The sequence below is a fragment of the Ipomoea triloba genome, chromosome 15 (genome assembly GCF_003576645.1).
Source record: "Ipomoea triloba cultivar NCNSP0323 chromosome 15, ASM357664v1".
Lineage (NCBI taxonomy): Eukaryota > Viridiplantae > Streptophyta > Magnoliopsida > Solanales > Convolvulaceae > Ipomoea > Ipomoea triloba.
This window is the reverse complement of record NC_044930.1, coordinates 3,603,212-3,628,601: the sequence shown is the minus strand read 5'-3', so window position 1 is coordinate 3,628,601 and position 25,390 is coordinate 3,603,212. Positions and strand designations below refer to the sequence as shown.

Below are 25,390 nucleotides of genomic sequence, written 5' to 3'. Positions count from 1 at the left end.
GAATTTTGGTGTAAATTTTGAGGAGATTTTGTAAGTGTGATTAGGAAAGAGAAAATGATGTGGAAGAAATAAAAAAAAATTACAAAACAAAATCTGACCAAAAAATGAGTTAATTTCTTAGTGGATCCCATATGAGCTGACAAAATCCCATATTAGCAGGAGAAATATATCACTAATTTTCCTTCATCCCATTAGTTAACAAAACAATGAATCAGCTTTTATTTCTTAGAATTTGTGCCCAAACCCACTAATGGGGAGGGCCTTAGGGTTAGGTTAAATTGACATCTCTAACCATGTCGACTTCATCACCAGATCTTTGGCATGTTGCTCGTGCCTTGCTATATAAATAGAAGACTATGTTAGCTTGACAATGACTTTAATTTCACTATTTGTATATGTTAATCGATCACATCCAAGCCTGATAAGCTTGTTTGTTATAGATTATGAACGATTGAACTCAATTGTTACGTACAAACGAATATTTTTTACTACTTCACCCAGTTTTATCACTAAAATCGTATGATATAGTGTACATTGCCCGCAAATTTGAATTATATTACATTGTCACCCCATTACATGACTAATAACACGAATTTAGTTTGATTTACACTCGCATAGTTTGATCATAACTATTTATTGGTTGCTCAACTAAAAAAAAAAAAAAAAAGATTCAATCGTTGCAGTTGAAAGTTGCATGGTTTCTATTACTCTATTAGGCATGTTCTAAGGGTGGGTGTAATCTTTTTTTTTTTTTTTTTTGAAGGTAAACATAACTATTTCATTAATTATAACATAAAACGTTTACATCAATGATCAATGAAATGGTAAACCATTCCTTATAGTCAGACATAGAAACAACTTTTCTAACTATGCTATAGAAAACTTAAATCGCAGACTGTTTCATAACTATGAAGCTATGTTCCTTCAGGGAGCTTAAAGCTTCATCAAAGATCTGGGTCTTCGTCATCATTCGTTTTTGCTCGCCCAGGATAAGATCAACACTTGTCAAAACCAAACTAAACGATTTATGCTAATGAAAATGAAAAGCTCGTGAAAGTAACGAGAGTAAAAATGCTCGTGAAACTAACGAGAGAAAAACACAATAATAGAGAAAATAAAGTGGGTAAAGTCAAAGTAGGGTTGGGAGTTCAAAACTACCAACACAAACCCCAATACCTACCTACTATTATTTTATTCAAAGGGAAAGAAAACGGAAGAAGAAGATCTGTGGCGGTGGTCGGAGGCGGACGGAGTTACGACGGTGGTCGAGGCGGAAGAAGAGCGAGAACAAACATAAAAGGTAACCAAAACCGCCGGCTCAAAGCTCCATTAGAGCTCCGGCCAGAGGCCGGCAGTGGAAGTCAGAGTTGAGTAGCAGAGAAAGGCGTTTGATTTTAGAGAGAAAAAGGAGACACCATTAGGGTTTACTGGTATATATATATATAAAACGAGTGAAGGGGTTTACTGGTATATATATATAAAACGAGTGAAGGGGTGTAATCTTCTTTCTTCTTCTTCATTTTTTTTTTCTGGGGGAAGGAGTTTTTTGTTGGAATGAAATCTTTGTGATTCAACATCTGAGATTCATTGATTTATTTATTTAATTATAACTTATAAAGTATGAAATCATCATTGTTGTATTTATGAACGTATATCTAACAATTTTGTTTAAACGGAAAGTTTTAATTTTGAATCTTGCCATTATTATTATTTTTTAATTTTTAATTTTTGGGTGTGTATTCAATGCTATTGTTGAGTTGTTAAATTATTTTGTTGGGCATGAAGATTTAGCAACAAAAATTTATCCTACATCTACGTAGCCTATTTCGAAACAATAAATCAATAAAAAGTTGTGAATTGTAAATATTCAGTATAGTCTTGTTTGGTAAAATAGTTAGTTTATTAGTTAATTTTGACTTATTTGACCATTATTAGATATTTGACTTGTTAAAAAAATCAATATAAGTATTTGCTTAATTAACTTTTTGTAACTAAAATGCTAAAATTCAAAAAGTTGCTCAAAGTAACTTTTTCAATTAAATTTTTAGAAAAGCAATTATATAAAACAGCTATCAGCTAAGCTAATTTATCAAACATTTTTATATAATGAGCTAATGTTATCAATTATTTATACTCTCTAACCCAATCAGCTAACAGATATCAGCTAACAACAATGTACCAAACATGTCCCATATAAATTATGTATTTTTGAACTCGAGTCTACATTGCATGGTGGACTCGGATCCACATAATAATTTACCGTCATTTTTAGACCATTACCACGGTCCACGAAATAATGATTGTATCTCTACTTGCCGGTACCAATATTACAAAGAGTAGTTATTTAGACAAATTATGCTTAGGATCCGGGTCTACATTGCAAGGTGGACCTAAGTTCATGTTCACAATTTTATATCTTAATATACAAAAGGGAAAAAAGGGTCAAATAAGGCCTCAAACTTTACTTAAAAGTGCAATTAAGCCCTTAAACATTAAAAATGTTCAATTGAACACTCAAACTTGTCATTTTGGTACATTTAAACCCAAACAAACCGGTCATTAATTTTCCGGCTAACAATCCTGCAGCTGTCGATCGAAATTATTTTTTTCGACGAACAGTTGTCTTCTCCAATCTTCTCCACTGGAGAAGACGAACTGGAACATGGCTTCTCTAGTGAAGAAGACGATCGTGGTCTTCTCCCATGGAGAAGACATGTTCGTCTTCTCTATTCGTCATCGTTTGTTCGTCGGAAAAAATAATTCTAGTTGATAGCCGCTGAAATGTTGGTAAGAAAACTAATAATCGGTTGTTTCAGGTAAACAACTGATCATTTGGGTTTAAATGTATCAAAATGACAAGTTTGAGTGTTCAATTGAACCTTTTTAATATTTAAGGATTTAATTGCACTTTTGGGTAAAGTTTGAGAACTTATTTGACCCTTTTTCGTATACAAAATTACATTACTTAATATTCACAATTTTTGAATATGGACACGGGTCTATGACATAACAACCGAGTTATTTACTTATTTGTGGGCCGGCCCAATTACTGTAGAGAGGTTGGGCTGAGCAGACCATGGTCCATGGATGCCATGTCTAATCCACGTGGAGGAGAAATACTGACATATTGCGACTCTGGATTTTCTCTTCAAAAACTGCGTTAGCAGTAGTATAGCACAACAATGGCGGGAGCAGAATCTCCTAACCGGAGCCCTGAAATCCGAAAGGACGGAATCAACAACCGGTGGGTGATATTCTCGCCGGCGAGGTCTCGACGTCCGTCGGACTTCAAGTCCAAATCGAACCCTAATCCTAATAACCAATCGGAGTGCCCGTTCTGCAAGGGCCACGAGCACGAGTGCGCGCCCGAGATATTCCGCATCCCAGCTGATTCTACCTCAGATTGGAGAATCAGAGTCATCCAGAACCTCTACCCGGCTCTCAACAGAGACCTGCATTTCCGGAATCATGAAGATTCCTCATCGCATGGCGACGTGTCAGTCAGTGGGTTCGGGTTCCATGATGTGGTGATCGAATCTCCGGTTCACTCGGTTCATCTCATCGATCTTTCGCCGGCGGAGGTCGGGGATGTTTTACTGGCTTTCAAGGCTAGGATCGATCAACTTCGCATGAATGATTCCATCAAATATGTTCAGGTTTATTTTATTTTTCCTTTAAAAATAATATGAGAATTCTACAACTATTTATAAATTCTCACTATATGTCTATATCATTCCTGAACTACGGAGTACCTATAAGTTATTTGGGGACTGGAATTATTGGTCACCATTCTTCGAATGGAAGCTCAAAAGAAATTGATTTAAGATCAGTTGTTTCTTTGCAATGATTTTTTCATTTTTTTTTCTTGGCCTAATGTCTGAAAATGTATGTTGAAATAGTAATATGAAAACTTATGAGGAGTTGAGGACATTGAGAGCTAATTGCTGGAGTGCATATAAAATTTAAAAGGACTAATGCCTGGAAGAGCATTTCTCAGTTGAATGTAAGCTCAGTTTTTTAGGGGTATAGATGGTTCCACTGTGAGACTATGTTTTGGCTCATTGAAGAGAACGGAGAAGAAAACTTTCGTACTTCCATGCTAGGTGGTTCCACAGTTAGACTAAGCAAATTATGTTTCCTCACCTTGATTGGAAAGGGAATAGAGGAAGTGATACTTCTTCCAGCTTCAAACGATTGAAAATGTTGAGCTGCATCCCCCTCCATATCTTCATCCTTTACTGATTTTGTATCCAAACCGACGAGATAAATGGCCTTTGCTCTCTTCTTTAAACTTGGCCTACTGTTCTTCTCTCGTCTGCCAAACATATGAATAACATGATTGAGGCATATAGCTGGAACTGCTCTTGGATCTTAATTTTGGCATTTTTCCTCTGCTAAATTATTTGGTTAGGTAATCCTTTTTTTTTTTTACTTAATCCTGACCTTCCAAAATTAAATTTTGTATTTTGATAAATACGAAAACTTGCCCACCAATACCAATAGTTTACGTATCCATGTTCCATGTGTAAAATATTATTCTCTAATCCATATTTGTACAGTGCAATGCACACACACAAACCTTGATACATGTCGAGAATACTTGGACATAGTATGCATACATGTCATCAACACTTTATTTGAACCATTTAGCCATTGATTTGGAATATGATGAATTTCATATTCCATTTCTCCTTTCTTTTCTTTCTTGTTTTTTTTTTTGGGGGGTAGATTTTCGATTTTCCTGGTTTTTTGCTTTGTTAAAACTTCAAACAATCTAGTGGAGCATAACTTTCACTCTGAGGTCTAACTAGAAGCAACAACTGGTTTTTGGCAGCCTAGTTAGTTAGTTTTATTCAGTATATTTCAGGCATGGGGAGCAGCTTAACTATACATAAACCTGTGACGTACACTGCATAAAGTTTCTGTTTATTGTTTCTAATGTTATTTATATTTTATATATGGTAATGATTGTTGGCATTTTCTAATGTATTATAGCTAATAATTGTTCGGTTTGTTCCCAGACCATTCCCTGCTATGGTGACCCTTCCCCAGACACATACATATACATAAATGATACATATGTGTTCTCACTTTTCTGTTTGTGTCTCAATCACGAATTTTAGTCTTTAACATTGGGTTTATTCGTGTTGGCTTAGTAGGTATTTAAAAATCATGGAGCCTCAGCCGGAGCATCCATGAGTCATTCTCACAGCCAGATGATTGCTCTTCCTATCGTTCCTCCTACAGTTTCTGCTCGTCTCAACAGTATGAAGGAATATTATGAGCAGACAGGGAACTGTTCCCTCTGTGATACTCGCGTGGATGACCTTATAATTAATGAATCGACTCATTTCAAATCGGTGGTTCCATTTGCTGCTACTTTCCCCTTTGAAATATGGATAATCCCTCGGGATCACTCAACTTATTTTCACGACCTAGATAGCGAGAAGGTAATTGATGATTTCATGTCACTGAACTTTTAGTTGGGTGGGTAAAATGCAACTATTTGCTGTCTGCTTGAATTGTTTGTTTCCCTTTTAACATTGACATTAACCAACTCCGTATTTTTTTTAACCATTACACTTTTCCCACTATATCTCTTTTGAATGGTTTAATAATGTTTGACATTTTATGTACCACAAAAATAATGTTTAAACTTTTTTTAACCGTGCAGGCAGTTGATCTTGGAGGGCTATTGAAATTTATGCTCTTGAAGATGTCCTCACAGCTCAACAATCCACCATTCAACTTCATGATTCACACCTCTCCATTCCAGGTTGATCCTTCATACCTACCTTGCTGCCACTGGTTTCTCCAAATCGTACCCCAGCTATCCGGGGTGGGAGGTTTCGAGTTAGGAACAGGATGTTATATAAATCCCGTTTTCCCGGAAGATGCAGCCAAAATTTTGCGGGAAGTTAAAGTGCCAGACCAGAAATGAATCGTTGGCACGCACCATTGTTGTTGTATAACACTCATGGAAGAGAGCACTAACTATATTCGTGAAAGGAAAGCCAGCAGATCAGGCATGGAAGTGTGTTAGTACTGAATATGCTTCCTCGTATGCATATATATAAATTACTTTTATGTTTGATCTTCAAATTAGATCTGATATTAATAATTATGGAATTTCTACAGCTTTGCACTTTTTTTTTTTCTTTTTTATACTACTGACTTTATTACATTATAGTATCTAATCGTCTATACTTTCTCAATCTGTTAAAGCACAAATAGTTAATACTGCTTTCACTGAGATTCGATCTCATGATCTCTCGTATAGTTAGAGTCACTACAGTTAGTGGTGTCCTGTTTGTATCTATCATGTGTTTTGATAAACAGGGAAAGATTACACCGTCATCAAACACAATATTGCATGACATTTGTTAATAATTGAATGATTAAATTTATAGTAGGTAGCTAACAAATGTAATTTTTATAATTAAATATTAAAAAATGATAAATAATTTAAGTCAAATATTGTAATCTGAACCACACACATCAAATTAAACAAAAGAAAAATTAAATTTGCGAACTACTTGAATTAATTAATCAATAATTATATCAAATTCAAATATTTATAAATTTGAGTTCAAGTAACTTAGATATTGACTTTATAATTTAGGTCGATAAACTATTGACAACTTAAATTGTTATCACGATACATGTTTCATTCACAACGCACATTCAAAATTTTCAATAACTAAAACCTAAGTTTGAGTAACTCATTTCATTCATTTTCGTTTATATTTATATAAATACTAGTAGTATTTTCTATGCGCTATGTGCAAAAATAAGTGTCAATATTAGTACTTTATATTAAAATCGTAGATTTATTTATATTTTAGATATTTATATTATTGTAAATAATACTAATAATAATAATAATGTAAAACAGCTTTATAAATTTGACATTTATATTTTATGAAATAACTAACATATAACTCCAATATATAATGTGTATATATTATTATTATTGAATAATAATATAAGAAAATATATCATATATGGTGAATGTATGTGCATGTTAATAATAGTGGAAATATAACAAAAGTTATAACAATAGATGTATGTTTGTCTAAAATAATATATAGTGTAATTCTTATAGTATAATATATAAAAATATGTAACAAAAAATGAATATAAATGAAAAGTATAGTCTTCATTCACACTTATTAGCCTGTATTAGATAAATATAGATATAGTCATATAGATAACATGAATTAGTAAAACTTATTTGAAATTTATTTAGACTATAGACTAAAAAATACATACATAACTACATAAGTACATAATAACCTTCTTCAAGCCAGAAAGCTCAAACGCCCGCTTGCACTTCCCCTGCAGCTTGCAACTATACCTTCCCAAGTCCTACGCTCCGTACCCTTCACACCTCCATTTCTACTCTCATCTCTATACTCGCACGCCAATACCCGAGCTCCAACGACGTAGCGCCTGATTTTACGCCGGCGATCGTCATGGCGGCCGTTGTCCCACCGTCGGATGGTATCCTCTCGTCGTCTCACTCTGAATTTCGTCTACTTTTCTTCCTTGTTTTCATTCTGCGTCGTTCCGCGAATTATGTGATTTAATTTTAATGTTATTTGCTGGTATTCTGTAACGATATGGGTTTTGCTAGGGTTTATGCGTGTGTGTGTGTGCGCGCTTATAAATATTGCATGTGCACCGGTTTCGTTTGGGTGGATTTTGACGATAGAACTGTGAGTTTTATATTGAAATTGAATTGATGTGCTTGAATTTAAGGGTTAATATGTGCCCGAGAAGTGAGTTTGATTGTAGATTTTCATATTTCTTCATGTTTCATTTAAACGGTGGAACTGTTTCAGAAGCTGCAGAGGAGTTGCTGCAGAATTTGACATTGGATTCTGATAATGAGAAGCCCCTCCAAGCTACGGAGACCACAATGAAGGTAACATTTCTGCCTTTGTTTTTCATATACCTTTTGCTGCTCAGTTTGGAAATTCTGATGTGGAGTATTACACTATTACACTCCATATATATGTGTATCTATATGTAAACTTATAGAGAACTGTCACCGGATACCTTCAAGGCTCCAATGATCCAATTATTGAATGCAAAGAAATCAAATGCGTTCTATTTTGCATTGGCCGCTAGATGATATGTTCATATTCCCAAGTTCTTAATGCTATACAAAAATTACTGTTATGGTTTTCCCTTGTATTTAAAATTTTTGAATTTAGACTTATGTATTATGCTCCCCCTCATTAAAAAAAGCCTTCAGCTGCCCGGTTTGCACCTGCTGAATCTGGTGCTTTAGCAAATGGTATTAACAAGCCCTTTGAGGGATCTACAACACATTCCCAACAGGATTTCATGGGCCCTAGCATGTTCTATAACCCTAATGGATATCCATCCTCAACATATTACTACAGAGGTAATTATAGTTTTTGTTCTTTAATGCCATATTAAATATTGTTAAATTAAGTAGTAAAATTTTTAGTTTGATGATTATTTCACTGAAAGAAGTTAAGAAGATGTGAAGTATTGCATTTCCTCCATTTCTGAACATCTTATATAAAAAGGATAGGCCAGGGGCATTAAATCTACTCAGTGATTTGAGGCATGAAGGTTGGAAGTTTGATCCTTCATCATTTGCAAGAAATTATGCAATATCTGATAAATAAGGAGAGATTATCTTTAATTAGATTCTCTTTTTCTTCTTTGGTTTACTTGCAGGTTATGATGGTTCCTCAACCAATGAATGGGATAGATTTTTAAATCCTGACAGAGTTGAACTGCCTCCAGTAAGGTTTTTGTTACTGATTTCCTGTTATTATTTCCTTGCTCGCTATTAAAATTTTCTTTTTATGCTGTTTTCTGGATTTCTACTTCATGGTTGATTCAAGAAAACCGTGCAAAGCTGGATAGGGAGTATGATTAAATGAGATTAACTAAGAGGCTCCAATCTGCTTGAGGCTGCCTAATTTGTCTTTAACCTAAAAGGCATGCTTGAAATTTGTTGTTTAATGAAGACTGCTTCTGATATGCTACTAGTTACTTGCAGAGCATGTATGGTGACTATCATCATGGGTATGGTTATGCTCCATATGGAACATATTCTCCATTAGGCTCACACATTGAGCATGATAACCAGATGTATGGCGCTCAGCAATACCAATATCCAACTACTTATTTTCAATCGTCTACTACTAATGGAACTTTCTCATCGAACAAGCCTTATGCTCCCCAGTCTGAAGTCCCAACTTCAATTGCACCTGACAAAGTGCAATTGATTGGGGACACCACCAAAGTAAATCAAAGTCATGTTGGTGCTGGGACGCCTGATCGAACCACCATTTCAAAGCCTGTAAGACCAATTTATGAGGACTCATCTCTGAAATCCCTTGACTCCTATGGATGGGGAAGCATCCCATCAGGTATCTCTTTGCTTTTGGTTGTAAGGACCAAGAGTTAGTTAGTGCTTATATTACTAGATTTGATTTCCGAATGAATGTTTTTGCAGCAAATCAATGGATCTCTTCACCAGTTTCACATAATAGCAACTTCCCTTCTGGAACAAATCAAAGTTTGCAGCCTCTTCCACATCTCATGGTATGCATCATCAAATTTGTGGATAGGCAGTTCACTTCAGACCAGCTAATTGTAGTTGATAGGATCAGGACAATGGGTATTGGATGTTCTGAAACAGAAGAAAATATTCTTGTATCTTGCTATTTCCTCTGTTTAGTTATTCATCATGCAATTCCAATATTCTCTAATTGTTTCATCTGTGTTGTAATCAATGAGTAGCAATTATATCTTTTCATTAACCTTTACATTATGATGTATAACTGAATAATGCTAAGTCTGTCTCTTGCTATTTCTATTAACCGTTGTGCTAGGTGTTACAATAGTGTGGTTGGGCTTGGAATTGCTGCAATATTGTTCTTGCTTTGGGGTGTTATTTAGTAGGTATTGCTTGGTTGAGTTAGAGAGGATTTGGAAAGCTGGAATTTCAAAAGAAATAAAACGTGATTGCAAATGGCATTTGATTCCATTATGTTAACTTTGTTGATCTGAAATGAAAGAAATTGTTAAAATTTTGTTAGGCTCTTGACAAGTTGATCAACATTAATTCATTACTACCTTTTTGTTTACACCCATTTGATTTGGGTTAATGGAAATTCACCTTATAGCTATTTACTTTGGTTGGTTTCTTAGGTCATTTTCACTTGATTTGCTTGGTGACTTGATAAATCTCTCTTTACTTGGGAGAAATAAAAATAAAAATAAAAAAGTCAATTGCCAATTATAATCATTATTCTGGTCATTTTCACTTGATTGCATCTCATCTGTTTAACAGAAACTCTATATTCTCGCAAAGTCCTATCCTTTGAATTTTCATTGTACTGTTCTTTTTAATATTCTTAGGCTGGATTATGGTTTACCATTTACTGTCAAACAGTGTGCTCACATTTCATTTTTCTTTGTGTTCTTTTTAGGAGGTGGATAATTAATTTTAGTTTATCTTTTAGAATCAGAGATCATATCATCTTATCACTCGTATGTTATTGTGGATCAATTACTTGGAAGCATTTTAAAAAGTGGTTTTGTTTGTCAATTTACAGGGCTTGCAACATCCGAGGGCATCATCTGGACTTGGTGGATACGTGAATCAGATGTATCCAAGTAACAGGATGTATGGCCATTATGGGAACACATTTAGAAGTGGATTAGGTTTGGGACCGAATAGTTATTTGAGTGCAGGTTCACATGATTGGCTGTCTGTTGATAACAAGTCTAGATCCTGGGGTCGTGGGAATGGTTTATTTAGCAATTGCAACGAAAGTGTGTATGGCTTAAATGAATTAAACAGAGGACCTCGATTGAAAGGCTTTAAGGACCTGAAGGATTCTGAATCTATCACATTAGCAGTTAAGGGGCAGAGTCTTCCTCTGAGGGTTAATAGCAATGAGGATAATTTACCACTTTTCCCGGATAGGGAACAGTACAACAAAGATGATTTTCCTGAGACTTACACAGATGCTAAATTCTTTGTCATTAAATCTTACAATGAGGATGATGTCCATAAAAGCATAAAATATGGTGTGTGGTCCAGCACCCCCAATGGTAACAAGAAACTAGATGAAGCATATAAAGAAGCCCAGGATAAGTCTGGGGGATGTCCTGTCTTTTTGCTTTTCTCTGTAAGCTAAGAACTTGTCATGTTATTCTAATATTGGAAATGGTTTTTGGTTCAGTGTGAATGTCTTAGTTGTAACGTGCTTTTTTCCCTGGTTTCCAGGTTAATGCAAGTGGACAGTTTGTTGGCCTTGCCGAGATGGTTGGTCGTGTGGATTATGACAAAACTGTTGAATATTGGCAACAAGACAAGTGGAATGGGTGCTTCCCTACCAAGTGGCATATTATAAAAGATGTACCTAATAGCATGCTGAGGCACATCACTCTAGAGAATAATGAGAATAAGCCCGTAACCAATAGCAGAGATACTCAGGAGGTTTGTCACTTATGTAGCACTTAATTTAAATACTTTTTAGCTATGAATTTATGGCTAAATGGTAGTGTTGGTATTCTGGTATTGCAGGTCAGCTTTGAGCATGGTATTGATGTATTGAAAATACTGAAAGGACATTCCAGTAAGACGAGCATTTTAGATGATTTTGAGTTTTATGAAGGACGCCAGAAGATAATGCAAGAGAAAAAGGCTAAGCAGCGCTTATTGGAAAAACAGGTGAGAGTTATTACTCAGTTATTATCATTTCAGATGTATGCAATAATTAGAATGGCATAGTGTGGTTTCCACATCTCTCTTTTTTATGTGATGTAATGTGCTGCAAATGGTTCTGTTGTAGCTGATGCTTATCACAATCCTCTAATTCCTGCAGGCCGGAAACGCAAAACCATTTATCGTTTTATCTTCACAGGAAACAGACAAAACTGAGGCGACAGATAAAAACGTCCCCGCTAAACCAGCAGATTCTGATGGTTCAGCCGCACCTGAGACCGCCAAGGCTGATGGAGGAGTGATTCCTCATGGCGAAAAAGTGACATTTGCAGCGGTGCTCTCCGGTGGGGTTGGAAATGCTTGTTAAGTTCTTTTGCCGCAGATCTTTCCTTCTTTTGCAACAAGTGGGGCAATTTATGGGAGTTGCAGAGTTGGTCTAGTGTGTTCAAAATACACAATAAAGTTTGATTTGTTAGATGACATGGTTGATGTGGCTTTCTTTTTTCTCTTTTTCTCCCCAAGAACAATAATATAAATAGAATAGAATGCACTGTTCTCAAAATAGGCAGCAGGATATTGGACTGCTAAGAATTTTGAAGTTTTTAGCTTCTTGTTTTGCATTGTTTACTTGGGAATTATTTTGTCAGCCCTCTGCTTTTGGACTTTTAGATGTTTTACTAACAAACAAGGTACTCTCACATAATGATGTTATTCTAATTCGTTTACACGAGTAATCGAGTGACATTGATTGATTATATAATTTAATTTTAGCTAAAAATATTTTTAATCATACATCTATTATATTAATAACATTTTTTATGTCGGTTTTATTTTTATCACTTTTGATCAATCCAACTAATAATTCATTCAAATTATATCAAAATATTAGTATATGACAATAATTGAGAGAGATTTATTTATTCAAATTCTAAACAAAATTTTGATTTAAAAAGTGTAAAAGTATTTGTGTTTTCCATATGTTTTGCGTTGTATTTTAAGTGAGAATAAACACATTTAAATGGACATTTATATATTTATAAATGTAATACATTTTAATAAGTTTTAATTCTTTGAGTTACGAGAAATGTTGTAATTATATAACTCCGCCTTATGACCTTACCTAATCAATTGAGGACCAAATAAGGTACATTAATTAATTAGCTCAAATTGAGAAATTTAATAGTCAATTAATTATCTGATCAATTTAACTGGATAATTCGACAAGTTTTTATCATATAAAAAGAATGTCAGGAATATAAGAGCATGAGTAAAAAAGAAAAAAAGAAAGAAATGCCAGAGAAAATGAGAAAATAGGGAATACGGGTAACCGGGCCAAATCTCAAGCCCGGGCGGTGGGCGGGTACAGTTTAAAAGCTCCGCGGGGCAGGAACGTAGAAATGTGGAAGATACTAGAGACGCTCTAGGGCATATTTTCTTCCACTTTACTGTGGCCTTCACACTCTCGCTTGTTCAAACAAGATCGCTCTACATCCACAGCCACTAGAGATCAGAGTGCAAATCTGAGCACACAGCTAAGCTTCCGAGCACGAAAATGGTGGGATTCCAAATGCAGCCGTACGGGATACAGTCGATGCTGAAAGAAGGGCACAAGCATCTGTCGGGACTGGACGAGGCGGTGCTCAAGAACATTGACGCCTGCAAACAGCTCTCTGCTATCACTCGAACTTCTCTCGGCCCCAACGGTACCTTCTTTCTCCAAACTTCGTTTACTTCTCGTTTTCCGACCTAGTTTCTCCTCGGAAACTGCTTGCTTTTTTATAGTGTTTCGTTTCAAAGTGATATGGAGTAGTTTAGTGTTTCCAAGCTGCAACAGACGAGCCTATTTTCATAAATGTGCATGTTAGGGTGACACAAATAGAGAAATGAGTACAGGAAGTACAGTGTCACACTTTCAAACACGTGGTGTGCAGAAACTTAGAGCTCGAGAGTGAGAGAGTGAGAGGGCTGCGGCCGGAAGGGGGGAGGAGCTCGGTGTTAGATCTCATACTTCTTCCTGTCTAATCTATTTTATTCGCGTAGTTGAGCAAGTGTCCTTGAAAGAAATTATTATTTTCTCCTTTCAAATAGGGGTTGAATTTGCTATTGAACAGTCATGCGTGTAGGAATAACAGACTATATGTTCTTTACCCAGTTGGCTTTACTTTTATTCAGGTATGAATAAGATGGTTATCAATCATCTTGACAAGCTTTTTGTCACCAATGACGCTGCCACAATTGTGAATGAGCTTGAGATCCAGCATCCTGCTGCCAAACTTTTGGTATTGGCAGGAAAGGCGCAACAAGAAGAGATTGGAGATGGGGCCAATCTGACTGTTTCTTTTGCTGGAGAGGTGCTTCAGAATGCTGAGGAACTCATTAGGATGGGTTTACACCCTAGTGAGATCATTATTGGATACAATAAGGCAATTAATGAGGTTTGTGTAGTCTACAATATAAGGCCTATAATAAGCTTTTTATGTACTACTCGTTCTATTTGAATTAATATTTTTACTAAATTTATTGTTACAGACAGTTAGAATATTAGATGAATTAGTCGAAGGAGGTTCAGAAAATATGGATGTGAGAAACAAGGAAGAAGTTGTTTCCAGAATGAAAGCTGCAGTTGCTAGCAAACAGTTTGGACTAGAGAATATCTTGTGTCCTCTTATTGCTGAGGTAAATATCATGGAGTGCTTGTTTTCTCTAGTTCAACATGTTTTTTTTAATATAATTTTTGTTTTGATGAATTTTTCTGTAGGCATGTATACAAGTGTGTCCTAAGAACCCAGCTAATTTCAATGTGGATAACGTTCGAGTTGCCAAGCTCTTGGGTGGAGGTCTACACAATTCAACCATAGTTAGAGGCATGGTATTGAAAAATGATGCTATTGGCAGCATAAAGAGGATGGAAAAGGCAAAGGTGAGTAGTTTTATTTATTTCTTAGTTTCTTTTAATTTGTTTATCATGATTTCTCAAGGAAAATTATTATTCCATATTAGTATTAGTATTACCATTTACCACTACTGATAATATTGCTATTTATTCTTAAAAAGGGTTTTCCTAAGTTCCTACTTTTTATAATTTTTCGTAATTCTTTTGTTTCATTTAGTAGATAGAGGAATTGTCAGTTGCAAACTCTGTCCAGTTCTAGGAAAAAGACTTTTTATAAACTGGAAACATTTGGTATTACTTTAGTGTTAGTCCTCTCTGTGCATATAAGTTGCCATTGCTGATGCTTTCTAGGGCTTCAAGTCTTCAACCATAAGTTATATTTTGGATATTTCTCTTGTTTGGTTAATATTATACATTATGTAAAAGCAATGCATCTTACAAGCTCACATTTTACTTTATGCCCTTTTGGTAATAACTAATAATCAGTGGAAAATGAGGGGTTTTGTGTGTGTGTGTGTGTGTGTGTTTTGCTGTCTCTTTAAAGGCTTTCCTTTACCTGAAGGACATTTGGTGATAGGATCCATGCATAATGAAAGGAAATATTCATACTTTTTCCTTGTACTTGGTAAAAAATTGTCATGATGAAACTGTTAAAAAACTCTGCATGTTCCTTTAAGTGTTGTGGCTTGATTTTGATCCATGTTCGAGAGTTGATTATATACTTTTGTAGGTTGCCGTATTTGCCGGGGGAGTTGATACATCTGCGACTGACACAAAAGGCACAGTTCTTATTCATAGTGCTGACCAGGTATTTCATTGACCCATGTTACTTTGATTTTTTTTTTAAAATTTTATTTATTTATTTTTTTTTATAGTTTTTGTTTATGTAGAACTTCATGTTTTTAAATGTATTTTTTTTTTTACTTTTCATTCTTTTCTTAGTTTTTAATAAGAGTAGTAGGTATGCTATACATCATTTCCTTGCATCACACTAACTTTTTGCTTGTCTAGCCACTTGAATTTGCTGAGAGGCTTTTGTATGTTTGGAACAAGATACAATACTTTTTCTATTTAATTTCCCTATAATCTTTTTGAGTTTTTGATCATATCAGAATGTTTTATATATACGTACTGGTAGAGCCTTTCAATTAAATTGTTTGAACTTATATGGCAGACAAAGCCATTCCATGTTAAGTGATGCATCTTGAAGTGGTACGAACTTAGAAGTAGGATTTCTAAAAATATTAAGGGTGAGGTACAAGGGTTGAATGGATGATCTCCATAGCCTATAGATTTACATTTCATTATCTGGTATAATCTGTTGTGCACTAGGTTCTCTAATATTCTGCATCCACAGCTTGAAAATTATGCAAAAACTGAGGAAGCTAAGGTTGAGGAACTCATTAAAGCAGTGGCAGATTCAGGTGCTAAGGTCATTGTTAGTGGAGGTGCGGTTGGAGAGATGGCACTGCATTTCTGTGAACGTTACAAGTACAATCTCCACCGTTTATGTTTAATATTTACGTGTTGATTTTGTGTGTCTATACATCTGGTGGATTGGGATTGAACTTTGGACTCATTGGCATATTTATGTGGTGATGTTCTCTTTATTTTTACTGTATGCATTCAAAAGCTGGATGCTATTGTATTGTCTTATGTTCCAATTCTGTATGCATTTTCCCTGGGCTTCAAATATTCTCCTTGAGTATTTGTACGAGGTGTAGATCCTTTGGGGTTTTGATAAAAGAGCAACCAGAAATCCAAAGTCAATCCCACAGTAAATGTTTATGAGAATGCTACCTGTCCCCTTTATAACTCTTGTTAGTGGTCCTTGGCCTTCTAATTTATAATGTTATTAATTTTGTTGCAGGCTCATGGTGTTAAAAATAAGCTCCAAATTTGAACTGCGACGTTTTTGCAGAACCACTGGTGCTGTTGCTATTGTAAGCATGTCATTTCAGCTTGATTTAATTGTCTCACACACACTTGCATAATTTGCATTGCTTCTAATTGTCTTCTTTAATTGTGAGACCAGTTGAAGCTCAGCCAACCAAATCCAGATGACCTTGGATATGTTGATTCCATCTCAGTTGAAGAAATTGGTGGCATTAGGGTACATGCTTGAATTTATTCTTTACATTTTGTTCCATGTAAGTAGTTCAAGCTATTAATAAATTATGTTTTACCTTCTAGGTTACAATTGTAAGAAATGAGGAAGGTGGAAATTCTGTGTCCACTGTCGTTCTACGAGGCAGCACTGATAGTATATTGGATGACCTTGAAAGAGCAGTTGACGATGGTGTAAATACCTATAAGGTATCTGTTGCATGCATATAGACTAGTGTTCTTGAATCCTCTGTTTATAAGATCTTTCAACTGATGATGCTTAGCTTAGCTTCATGTTAGAATCTAACTTTAGTGGGTCTTCATTCTACCAGGCAATGTGTAGGGACAGCAGGAGAGTACCTGGAGCTGCAGCTACTGAAATTGAGTTGGCCAGGAGACTGAAGGACTTTTCTCTCAAAGAGACTGGGTAATAATTTCTGTTGCATTGATGCATATATGAATACTCCTTCATTGATTTAGTGTGGTTCATGCTAATGCCATCGGTGACAGATACTATGGAGTGTTTGACAATTGTTTGCTTTTGTGAACCTTTCAAATACTAAACCTTAGGGTTCTGGTCAATTATAAGTTTATTTGTTTCTATGTAGTCTGGACCAGTATGCAATTGCTAAGTTTGCCGAAAGTTTTGAAATGGTTCCTAAAATTCTTGCTGAGAATGCTGGCCTTAATGCTATGGAAATAATATCTTCTTTATATGCCGAGCATGCATCTGGAAACACCAAAGTAGGCATCAACTTGGAGGAAGGAGCATGCAAGGATGTTTCGACCATGGATATATGGGACCTCTACATCACCAAGTAAGCTTCTTCTCAAAGAATTAGGTGCAACAGGAAGAAACAATTGAACGTCATACATTTCCATAAGAACACTGATGGTTAAACATATTCTGTGATGTCAATTCTACTAGTAGTACAGTTAACCTGTTAACATTGGCGATTGTCAATTGTAGTGTGGTGGTAATACTATATATAAACCTGTTAGTGGTGGTTAAGGTGGTAATACTATATTTAAGCTTGTTATTGGTGGTTAAGTACGACTTTTCCTCTGTCATGTTTGTATCATCAATAAGTTGGGCTGACCGCTTCTTGCGCTTGACTTTTGCTTTACTTCTATAGGCTCTTTGCTCTCAAATATGCTGCCGATGCTGCCTGCACCGTGCTAAGAGTGGATCAGGTAACCAGCCTGCTTATTAATCTCATTTCTCTTAAATACAAGTACCTCTACTAAGAAGTCTGGACAACATTATTGGATTTCACCGAGAAAAGCAGAACTCTTTTGAATATACATCTATTGCTAAACTGCTGCTTTGCCGTTCTCCTTTCTAAACTTCCCCAAAGAATAAAGTAGAATAATATACTTCCGAAATGAAAGAACATTATACTAGGGTAACAATGCTGCCTTATGGTACAGTGTGTATAACTGTATACTTCTCAAGGCACGAGACCTTTTAACTGTCTCAGGGCTCGATCTTAACCATCTGACCAAAAAAGCCTGTGTGCACTTTAGCTTTACCAAGTAGTAGTATGCATAATCATCTTAGCAAGTTTGTGATTTTGATTGTGGTGCAGATTATAATGGCAAAACCAGCTGGTGGTCCAAGGAGAGATCCATCTGCAGCAGGAGCAATGGACGAGGATTGAGTTTTGCTAGTCTATTTATTATTTTGTATCTTGGTTGTGCCTCCTCTTCGCTGCTATCTAGGGTGTCTTTTTTTTTTTTTTGGCCTTTAACCTACTTTAGCCTGTCTGTCTTTTCTTCTTACATTGTCGCCAAGTATTGGCTTTAGAAAATTTTGAACATCAATTATTGGGTTGCTGTTGATGATCTAAGTTTTGTCACCTTGCTTTGTGATGTTGAATCGTGAACTTATTGAATGCAACCTGAAATGGTTTTTTATTCTCTTCAAAAATTATTTTCGACAGCAAAAGAGATTTTCCCCCCCCAAGCTATGGAGATAGCTTATTTCCCCTCAATATATTGGAGACATACAAAATTTTTAAAAATAAGATTAAAAAAATATCAGTTAAATCTCTCAATGTCATTGTTTTGTATATAAAATTGTCAAGATAAGTAAACTCAACTTTTGTTTTTGGACATATTTAGGTTTCAGGATTTAGAAATGATAATTGGAAGGAATTATCTTCTGTTTAAATTAAATGAATAATGATATTAAAAGATTTAATTAATATTTCTAAAAATTCTTTCAACTTTTAGATAGAAAAAGTGGATGCAGGGAAAAATAAGTTACATATCCAAATAACCAAAAAAGAAGCACCTAAAAGGCTAAAATCCAATGAGAAAATTTTCAAAAAAAAAAAATCCAATGAGAAAAAAAATGGTGTGTATAATTAGAGAATTAGTTATAGTGAAAGTAGTCACGTGGCTGTGCACGTGAGGCTAAGGCTAAGGTATTATAGTAAGTAAGCCAAGAGGTGGTTTGAGAGATGAGAGCATCTCTTCTCTTGGTTGAAGATGGCTTCTATTCTATCCTTCTCTGTTCTCAAACCAACCATTACTAAGGCCTCTGTTTCTTCTTCTTCTTCTTCTCCCACCTCAACCATAACAACGCCGTCAGTTCCTGAAACTCTCCAAGAAAAATTCGGCCGGAAAGGCATCAAATTCTCCGACGCCGGCGACATTGTTGAGCTGACAGTCAGAAATGGAAGCTCACTCAAGCTGCAGATTCCGACTGCACACGTCACCTCTTACCGGCCAAAAGTCTACTGGAAAGACGACGGTTTCGAGGAAATTGTCTACACGCTGCCTCCCGCCGGACCGTCGTCTTCCTCCAAAGGCGGCATTGGTTTGATCATGGAGGAGGTTCCGGAACCTAGTCCCGCCCCCAAGGTAAGGTCTCTATCAATGGCGGCATCATCCCTGGCCCCACCTGCGCCCAAGAGTACTCCGTGGACTGTCACCGATGCCGATTCAGACTCCATTGATGCCGTTCAGGTACTGCATAACTTTGTTGTGTATATCTTATATGTATTGGACTATGTATTGAAGTTGTTGTGTATGTACTGGATTATGTATTGAATGTATTGAAGTTGTTGTGTATCTCTCATATGTACTGGAGAATAATTTTGAAATACGTAAATCTTCTCATCGTTATTGTTATTAATTTATGCTCTGTTAATCTCAACCGCCTTAACTATTTGCAGGTTGAATTGAGCTGCACTAGGGGAGCTCTTGACCTAACCTATGTAGTCTCCCTGTATCCGGTCTCCATGGCGACCGCCGTGATAGTGAAGAACACCGGCCAAAAACCGGTTACCTTAAAGACGGCAATACTCAGCCATTTCAGGTTCAAGAGCAGAGCCGGAACTGGAATCCAAGGGCTAATAGGCGCCTCTTACTGCTCACACCCTCCTCTCTCTTCCCCCTTCGAAATCCTTTCCCCTTCGGAAGCCATGAAAGCTGAGGATCCTGGTTTCTTCTCCTTTGGATGGGAGCCGGAAAAGAAAACCGGCGTTTGGGCGGTTCAGGATGTTCCCATCACCGTGCTGCGCCACAAGATGAGCAGAGTCTACGCCGTCCCTCCCGCTGAAAGATCAAAGGGATTCTACAACACTCTTCCTTCCAAATACGAAACCCTTGATCAGGTACCACATTCACATTCACATTCAATCTGATTATCAATTTACTGAATTCTGTAGAATTGTTTACAGAGAAGTATGTTGGAGAAAAAAACTAAGCTAAGCTAAGCTAATGTCACGGCCATGCGTAACACGCAACGCTTGTGCGTCGCAGGGCCCCTCATACCACCTTGACCAACCTACCCTCATACGTGCTAATCTGGTTTCGCCTTGCCATAGGCTCATCAGGGAAGCTGCAATAGCTCCTGACCAGTTGTGCCTTTCGAATAGCATCAGTCTTCTTTATAGTCAGCCTAAATTTAATCGGATGGGCGTGCCAATTTTGCAACACCTAGCCTCTAATGCAGAACTCCCATATTACTATTGTCGCCCCTTTATTCGTAAAGCAAGCTAACTAGTTGATCTATTCATTCATTGAGTCTAATACGGTCACAGAAAACCGTCCGCGTGACACTGAGCTAAGCTAGCAAAGTGGATATGATGATTAAATGTAATGTGGTATTGATTTACAGGGTCGTGAGCTGTTCTTCAGGGTGATAAGGATGGGGTTTGATGATGTATATGTATCAAGTCCAGGGTCGATTTCCCAGAAACATGGGAGTGATTACTTCATTTGCACAGGCCCTGCTTCAGTGCTGATTCCTGTGGTTGTGAAGCCTGGTGAAGAGTGGAGAGGAGCACAGATTATTGAGCATGATAATCTATGATCATATACTCTTCAATTTTCTGATTTCTTTGGTTTTATCAGAAGAATTATGAGTTAGCAAGTGTCAAAATAGTGCCACATATATGTATCTACATTGTATGTATAGCTTGTTATATATGTTCATCATCTGCAGCTAGCTAGCTTGTTTTTCCACCACTTCAACACAATGAAGAAAATCTATATTGAAAAAGGTAAAATAATTTAAGTGTTTGTAACAAATTGTGCCTATTGATTGCTCCTTACCACCTTATGCGAATCAGGTGCTCCCAATGACCATGTTTGACCTCGTACTCTTTGGGTCTGCCTCGAGCTTGTGTTGTGCAGATCCTAACCCTAATTATGCCGACTCTAAGATTAGCCCTCAGCTTGCCCCACACCCTTTTGTCCTTTCAATACACCGCTACTCAATTCTAAAAGTTAAAAACATAACACCAACTTTGGATGAATTTGTTAAAGATAGCGGTGAACTATAAAATTAAACTTAAGTTATTTTATATAATATAAATCGTTTTTATAATTATATATCTTATTGGACCACAAGCTAAAGACATAGAGTGATAGAGCACTAATATTTTGCCCAAAGTCCAAAAGAGGAGAGAAAGAAGTGGCATTGCATATAATCCAAATACACTCCACAGTTACAAGCACAGCCAACCAAAACTTACTCCAAATATCTATATTTCACACTAATATTGAGTGTAGTATTATGTGTTATCTTATTAAAAGATGAATTCAAGGTTGATAAAAAAAATTTCTTTACTTATCTTTTAATAAGATTAGTAATATATTATCTAAGTTTTGTATACAAATTTATTTTGGACCATAAGTTTTTATAAAAATAAATAAAAAGAAAAATGAGAACAAACAACTTTAACCTATGTTGAAAAAACTAACAAAATCAGCAAAATAAGTGATTTTTACTCTTTCAAAAAGTGGACTCTAGAATCCAAAGTTCAACTCATGAACATTTGTCATTCAATTCTCTGTATAGGTATATATAATCGTTTAGCTGAGTACGGTATGATCTTATGACTTTTCTTCAAAGAAAGTCACAAAATGGTCAACTGAGCATATAATGCTTTGGTATTATATAGTGTTTTATTAGTAAAAGATTATTTAATCAAATAGCGCTATATTTGTAAAATTTTATTTGTGGGTTTAGCATTACTCATATCCATATTCCGTATAAGCTATCCAATTCGTAGTGAGCAGAGGCAGGGACACCGGACACAGACCAAATCCTGCCGGCCGTGGCTTGAACGGCGGAGTCGCAACCGCAGGCCATCAGTATACCGGTGAGCGCAACTCATCTTTGCTCTTGTTCTTCTTCATATTCGCTACTGAATTATCCAGGCTTGTTAGCTTGTATGAGGGAATTCAATTACTTGACTTTCTAGCTCTCTGCTTCTAACTCGTGATGCTGAAAATAATTGGAGATGAGCAACTTCTCTGTCTGCTTCAAATTGGATTGCATTGCGCTCAATTACTATTTTAAGTGTTCGTTTTTGAAATAGGAATCCTTTTAATTTGATTTCGGTCTTGAATGTTTACGCGGGAGGAGAAATTTATTGCAATACGCTAATTTGGAGTCACTGACTGTGAAAAGTGTTTGTTGTAAATCAATAAAGGAATGAACTAATAGCTGGTACACTGGATGGGTACGGAAATGGGGATTGAACTCCATTCCCGCCCTACTATAGAGTATAGGATGAGGACGAGTAGGAAATCCAGGTTCCAGGGACCGGTATAGGGTTGTATTTGTTGGATAGACCAAAATTCTGCTTAAATGTATAACTCATTCTGAGATCTCATGAGTTGAGGGTTCATCAGATAATTTTGTAGATCCTCTAAGGAGTTTGATGTGTGTATGTGGAGGAGAGGCAGATAGGTGAAGCCAGCTATGGCCTTGTTGAGTCGGAGTTTGGGCTTTCTCGGTGCTTTACCATCCCGTAATCATACGAGTTCATTTCACACAGAATCGAGGGGCCCTAACAATATTGCCTTTAAGGTAGCATATCCTTTTACTAGACAAGGTAGTGGAGGCTGTTCCACTTCGCATTCCTTCAAATTGGCATCCCTTGGCAATGGAGTTGATGGAATCACAGATATTATCCACAACAAGGTAAGTTGTTTTTGTTATTGGTTTTGTTTTTATTTTTTAAAAATTTCTCTAGCCAATAATTTGCTTTTCCATCATCTTGTGCTTCATTAGCTTTTTTCCTTTCAAAATTCATTCTTGAAAGTTTTGGGATAGGGTAATCAAGGTGGACTTTTGTCCTTTGGTATCTAAACTCTTTTCTGAATTAACATGTGTGGTTAATATTCTCAGTGTTTTTTACCACCATTTGATAAGTAGAGACTATTTTCCCTGGTATTCTTGCCTGTTTATTTATGTAGTAAATTAGCAATTCAAATTGTTTTCAACATGCTGGGAAAAAAAGGGTAATTTTCCTAATTTCTATGGTTAGGTAGTTGATGAATTCTTAATCAACACAATCTAGCATACGCTAATATTCAAGTGAAACACCTAAAAAATTTCATCAAACATGAATGCAGTTCTCCATGGATCAAATAAATAAAAGAGACAGAGAAAAGGAAGCATGTAAACGGAACTGTAATTGAGAAAAAGATTAATCTTTTGGGATTGATTGGACATTATACCTGCCAATCTCCAAAGGCTACCTGTACAGATTTTTTAATGTTATTTCTCTTGTTTTCTGTACATATTTCATTTAACTTGTTATGAGCACTATTCAGGTTTTGATAGCTGCTGCTCTTTCTGCGGCAATTGGACAACTTTCCAAACCTTTTACATCAGCTATATTTTATGGCAATGATTTTGATATTAGGACAGCCTTTCAGGCTGGAGGATTCCCTTCCACACACTCTTCTGTAAGATATCTTTGCTTTTCTTCCCTTCCTCCCTTAGGCACCCTTCGGGTGACCTAGCTCCTCTTCCCTACTTCCCAAAGTATGCTGAAACATTCTTTTATAGTTTTACCCTACTAAGTTTGAGCTATTTGCAAAGGATAGACCGTTGTTGCCACAGCCACCTCCATTGGCCTTGAAAGGTACATTGTTAATGAACATTTCTTTGGAAGAGGGATATGATTAGGAAGACATGTTTGCATTGCTTTTGGTCATTCTTCTTGCCTAATTGCATACATCTATTTGGTGATTGGAGCATGATGTGAATGCAGAGGTTTCTCTGACGCAGTATTCGGGTTAGCAGTTGTTTATGCTGGCCTTGTCATGTATGATGCGCAGGTTTGTAATGACAAGTTTTTTCTTTCTTTAGTCTTTTATGTTCAAGTTAAAGATAGTCAAAATAATTACTGCATGTTATCTTAAAATTAATATTAGTCTTTAAAAAAGTCATTTTTAGATTGTGTTAACCCTTAGTTTAGCTTTTCTTTGCTGGGTAGTAATGTCAGTGGAAGTGTTTATTCAATTCAATCACATCACTTAGTAGATTTTAGACATTGAAAAGAGGGTTTCCTTATTCATAAATATAGTTCAGCCTTTCAAAGTAAAATCTTGCCACGAGAAAGTGGCGGGAGGAAGGGTAATGCAAATGATCGATTCTGTCTGACATTGAACATTTTGCTTTTGAAGGGTGTTCGGAGGGAAGTTGGCATCCATGCAAAAGTGTTAAATCAGCTTTTATCTGAGACGTGTTTAAATACAAGTTCCTCACACAATGGTGCTGCTGTTTCGACTGACAATTCACAAGAAAAATCACCTTCAAATGTACAGATTCTTGAACCCTCCATGTCCGAAGAATTGAATTCTTTCGAACCAGAATTGAAGAAGAATGCAGCTCTGTTTCTTAAACCCGATAACCAGAAAACCCCGATGTCAATCTCGCAGAACATGGCCTCTGATGCAGAAGACAGATCAAAACCGTTAAGGTATACTCAGCTGAAAGAATCTATAGGCCACACAGAGATCCAAGTCATCGCTGGTGCTTTGCTGGGATTCTTAGTTAGTTTAGCTGTTTGTATGGTATGACCAATACTTCCCTTCAGTTCTTAGCGTCAATGTACTTCAAATTCTATACTAATGTACAACAATGGATCCCAACATTATACCAAATTGATGTAGAACAAGACTGGAAAGAAGGCTAAAGATGGAGAATAGCAATTGAGACAAGCAAATATTTGGTCTTGTGTTTTGTTATTTGCAGATTTGACCACTTCGGTCAAAATACTATAGGAATGGTTTGGTTTGGCTAAGATTCATATAATTCACTTTATTCCTTTTCATTCTTTCATGGAAGTTGGTACCTAATTGAAGAGCATACCAGCAATTTGGCATCTTAAACCTTCCAGATCTGACAGAAA

General features: G+C 36.2%; 5 protein-coding genes across 9 annotated transcripts; all 5 read left to right on the top strand.

The window, feature by feature from the left end:
* Nucleotides 1-3,162: 3,162 nt before the first annotated feature.
* Nucleotides 3,163-6,165, top strand: LOC116006197 (ADP-glucose phosphorylase). Its single transcript, XM_031246496.1, has 3 exons — nt 3,163-3,656; nt 5,160-5,450; nt 5,675-6,165. The coding sequence occupies exons 1-3, from the start codon at nt 3,183-3,185 to the stop codon at nt 5,939-5,941; spliced, it is 1,032 nt and encodes a 343-aa protein (XP_031102356.1). The 5' UTR covers nt 3,163-3,182; the 3' UTR covers nt 5,942-6,165.
* A 1,149-nt stretch (nt 6,166-7,314) lies between these two features.
* On the top strand, nt 7,315-12,459 carry LOC116007060 (YTH domain-containing protein ECT2-like). 2 transcript variants are annotated; one of them, XM_031247639.1, is made up of 10 exons: nt 7,315-7,503; nt 7,845-7,927; nt 8,254-8,413; nt 8,716-8,783; nt 9,044-9,416; nt 9,503-9,591; nt 10,608-11,186; nt 11,285-11,497; nt 11,585-11,731; nt 11,886-12,459. In XM_031247639.1, the coding sequence occupies exons 1-10, from the start codon at nt 7,476-7,478 to the stop codon at nt 12,090-12,092; spliced, it is 1,947 nt and encodes a 648-aa protein (XP_031103499.1). In that variant the 5' UTR covers nt 7,315-7,475; the 3' UTR covers nt 12,093-12,459. The 2 variants fall into 2 exon arrangements, with proteins under 2 accessions (XP_031103499.1, XP_031103500.1); XM_031247640.1 differs by lacking the exons at nt 7,315-7,503; nt 7,845-7,927; nt 8,254-8,413 and having other exon boundaries at nt 8,716-8,788.
* A 673-nt stretch (nt 12,460-13,132) lies between these two features.
* LOC116007328 (T-complex protein 1 subunit theta) lies at nt 13,133-18,654 on the top strand. The gene is made up of 13 exons (XM_031247985.1): nt 13,133-13,428; nt 13,898-14,160; nt 14,255-14,401; nt 14,484-14,645; nt 15,349-15,426; nt 15,976-16,109; nt 16,489-16,561; nt 16,654-16,731; nt 16,812-16,934; nt 17,057-17,151; nt 17,333-17,542; nt 17,861-17,918; nt 18,314-18,654. Exons 1-13 carry the CDS (start codon nt 13,278-13,280, stop codon nt 18,383-18,385), a joined length of 1,644 nt encoding a protein of 547 aa, XP_031103845.1. The 5' UTR covers nt 13,133-13,277; the 3' UTR covers nt 18,386-18,654.
* Nucleotides 18,655-19,180: 526 nt separating this feature from the next.
* LOC116006229 (photosynthetic NDH subunit of subcomplex B 2, chloroplastic) lies at nt 19,181-21,266 on the top strand. Its single transcript, XM_031246526.1, has 3 exons — nt 19,181-19,697; nt 19,907-20,347; nt 20,854-21,266. Exons 1-3 carry the CDS (start codon nt 19,218-19,220, stop codon nt 21,046-21,048), a joined length of 1,116 nt encoding a protein of 371 aa, XP_031102386.1. The 5' UTR covers nt 19,181-19,217; the 3' UTR covers nt 21,049-21,266.
* Nucleotides 21,267-22,190: 924 nt separating this feature from the next.
* LOC116006955 lies at nt 22,191-25,282 on the top strand. 4 transcript variants are annotated; one of them, XM_031247490.1, is made up of 6 exons: nt 22,191-22,342; nt 22,878-23,169; nt 23,805-23,939; nt 24,081-24,118; nt 24,248-24,314; nt 24,663-25,282. In XM_031247490.1, the coding sequence occupies exons 2-6, from the start codon at nt 22,948-22,950 to the stop codon at nt 25,056-25,058; spliced, it is 858 nt and encodes a 285-aa protein (XP_031103350.1). In that variant the 5' UTR covers nt 22,191-22,342; nt 22,878-22,947; the 3' UTR covers nt 25,059-25,282. The 4 variants fall into 4 exon arrangements, with proteins under 4 accessions (XP_031103350.1, XP_031103353.1, XP_031103351.1 ...); XM_031247493.1 differs by having other exon boundaries at nt 22,200-22,342; nt 22,932-23,169; XM_031247492.1 differs by having other exon boundaries at nt 22,201-22,342; nt 22,890-23,169.
* The last annotated feature ends 108 nt before the right edge of the window (nt 25,283-25,390 follow it).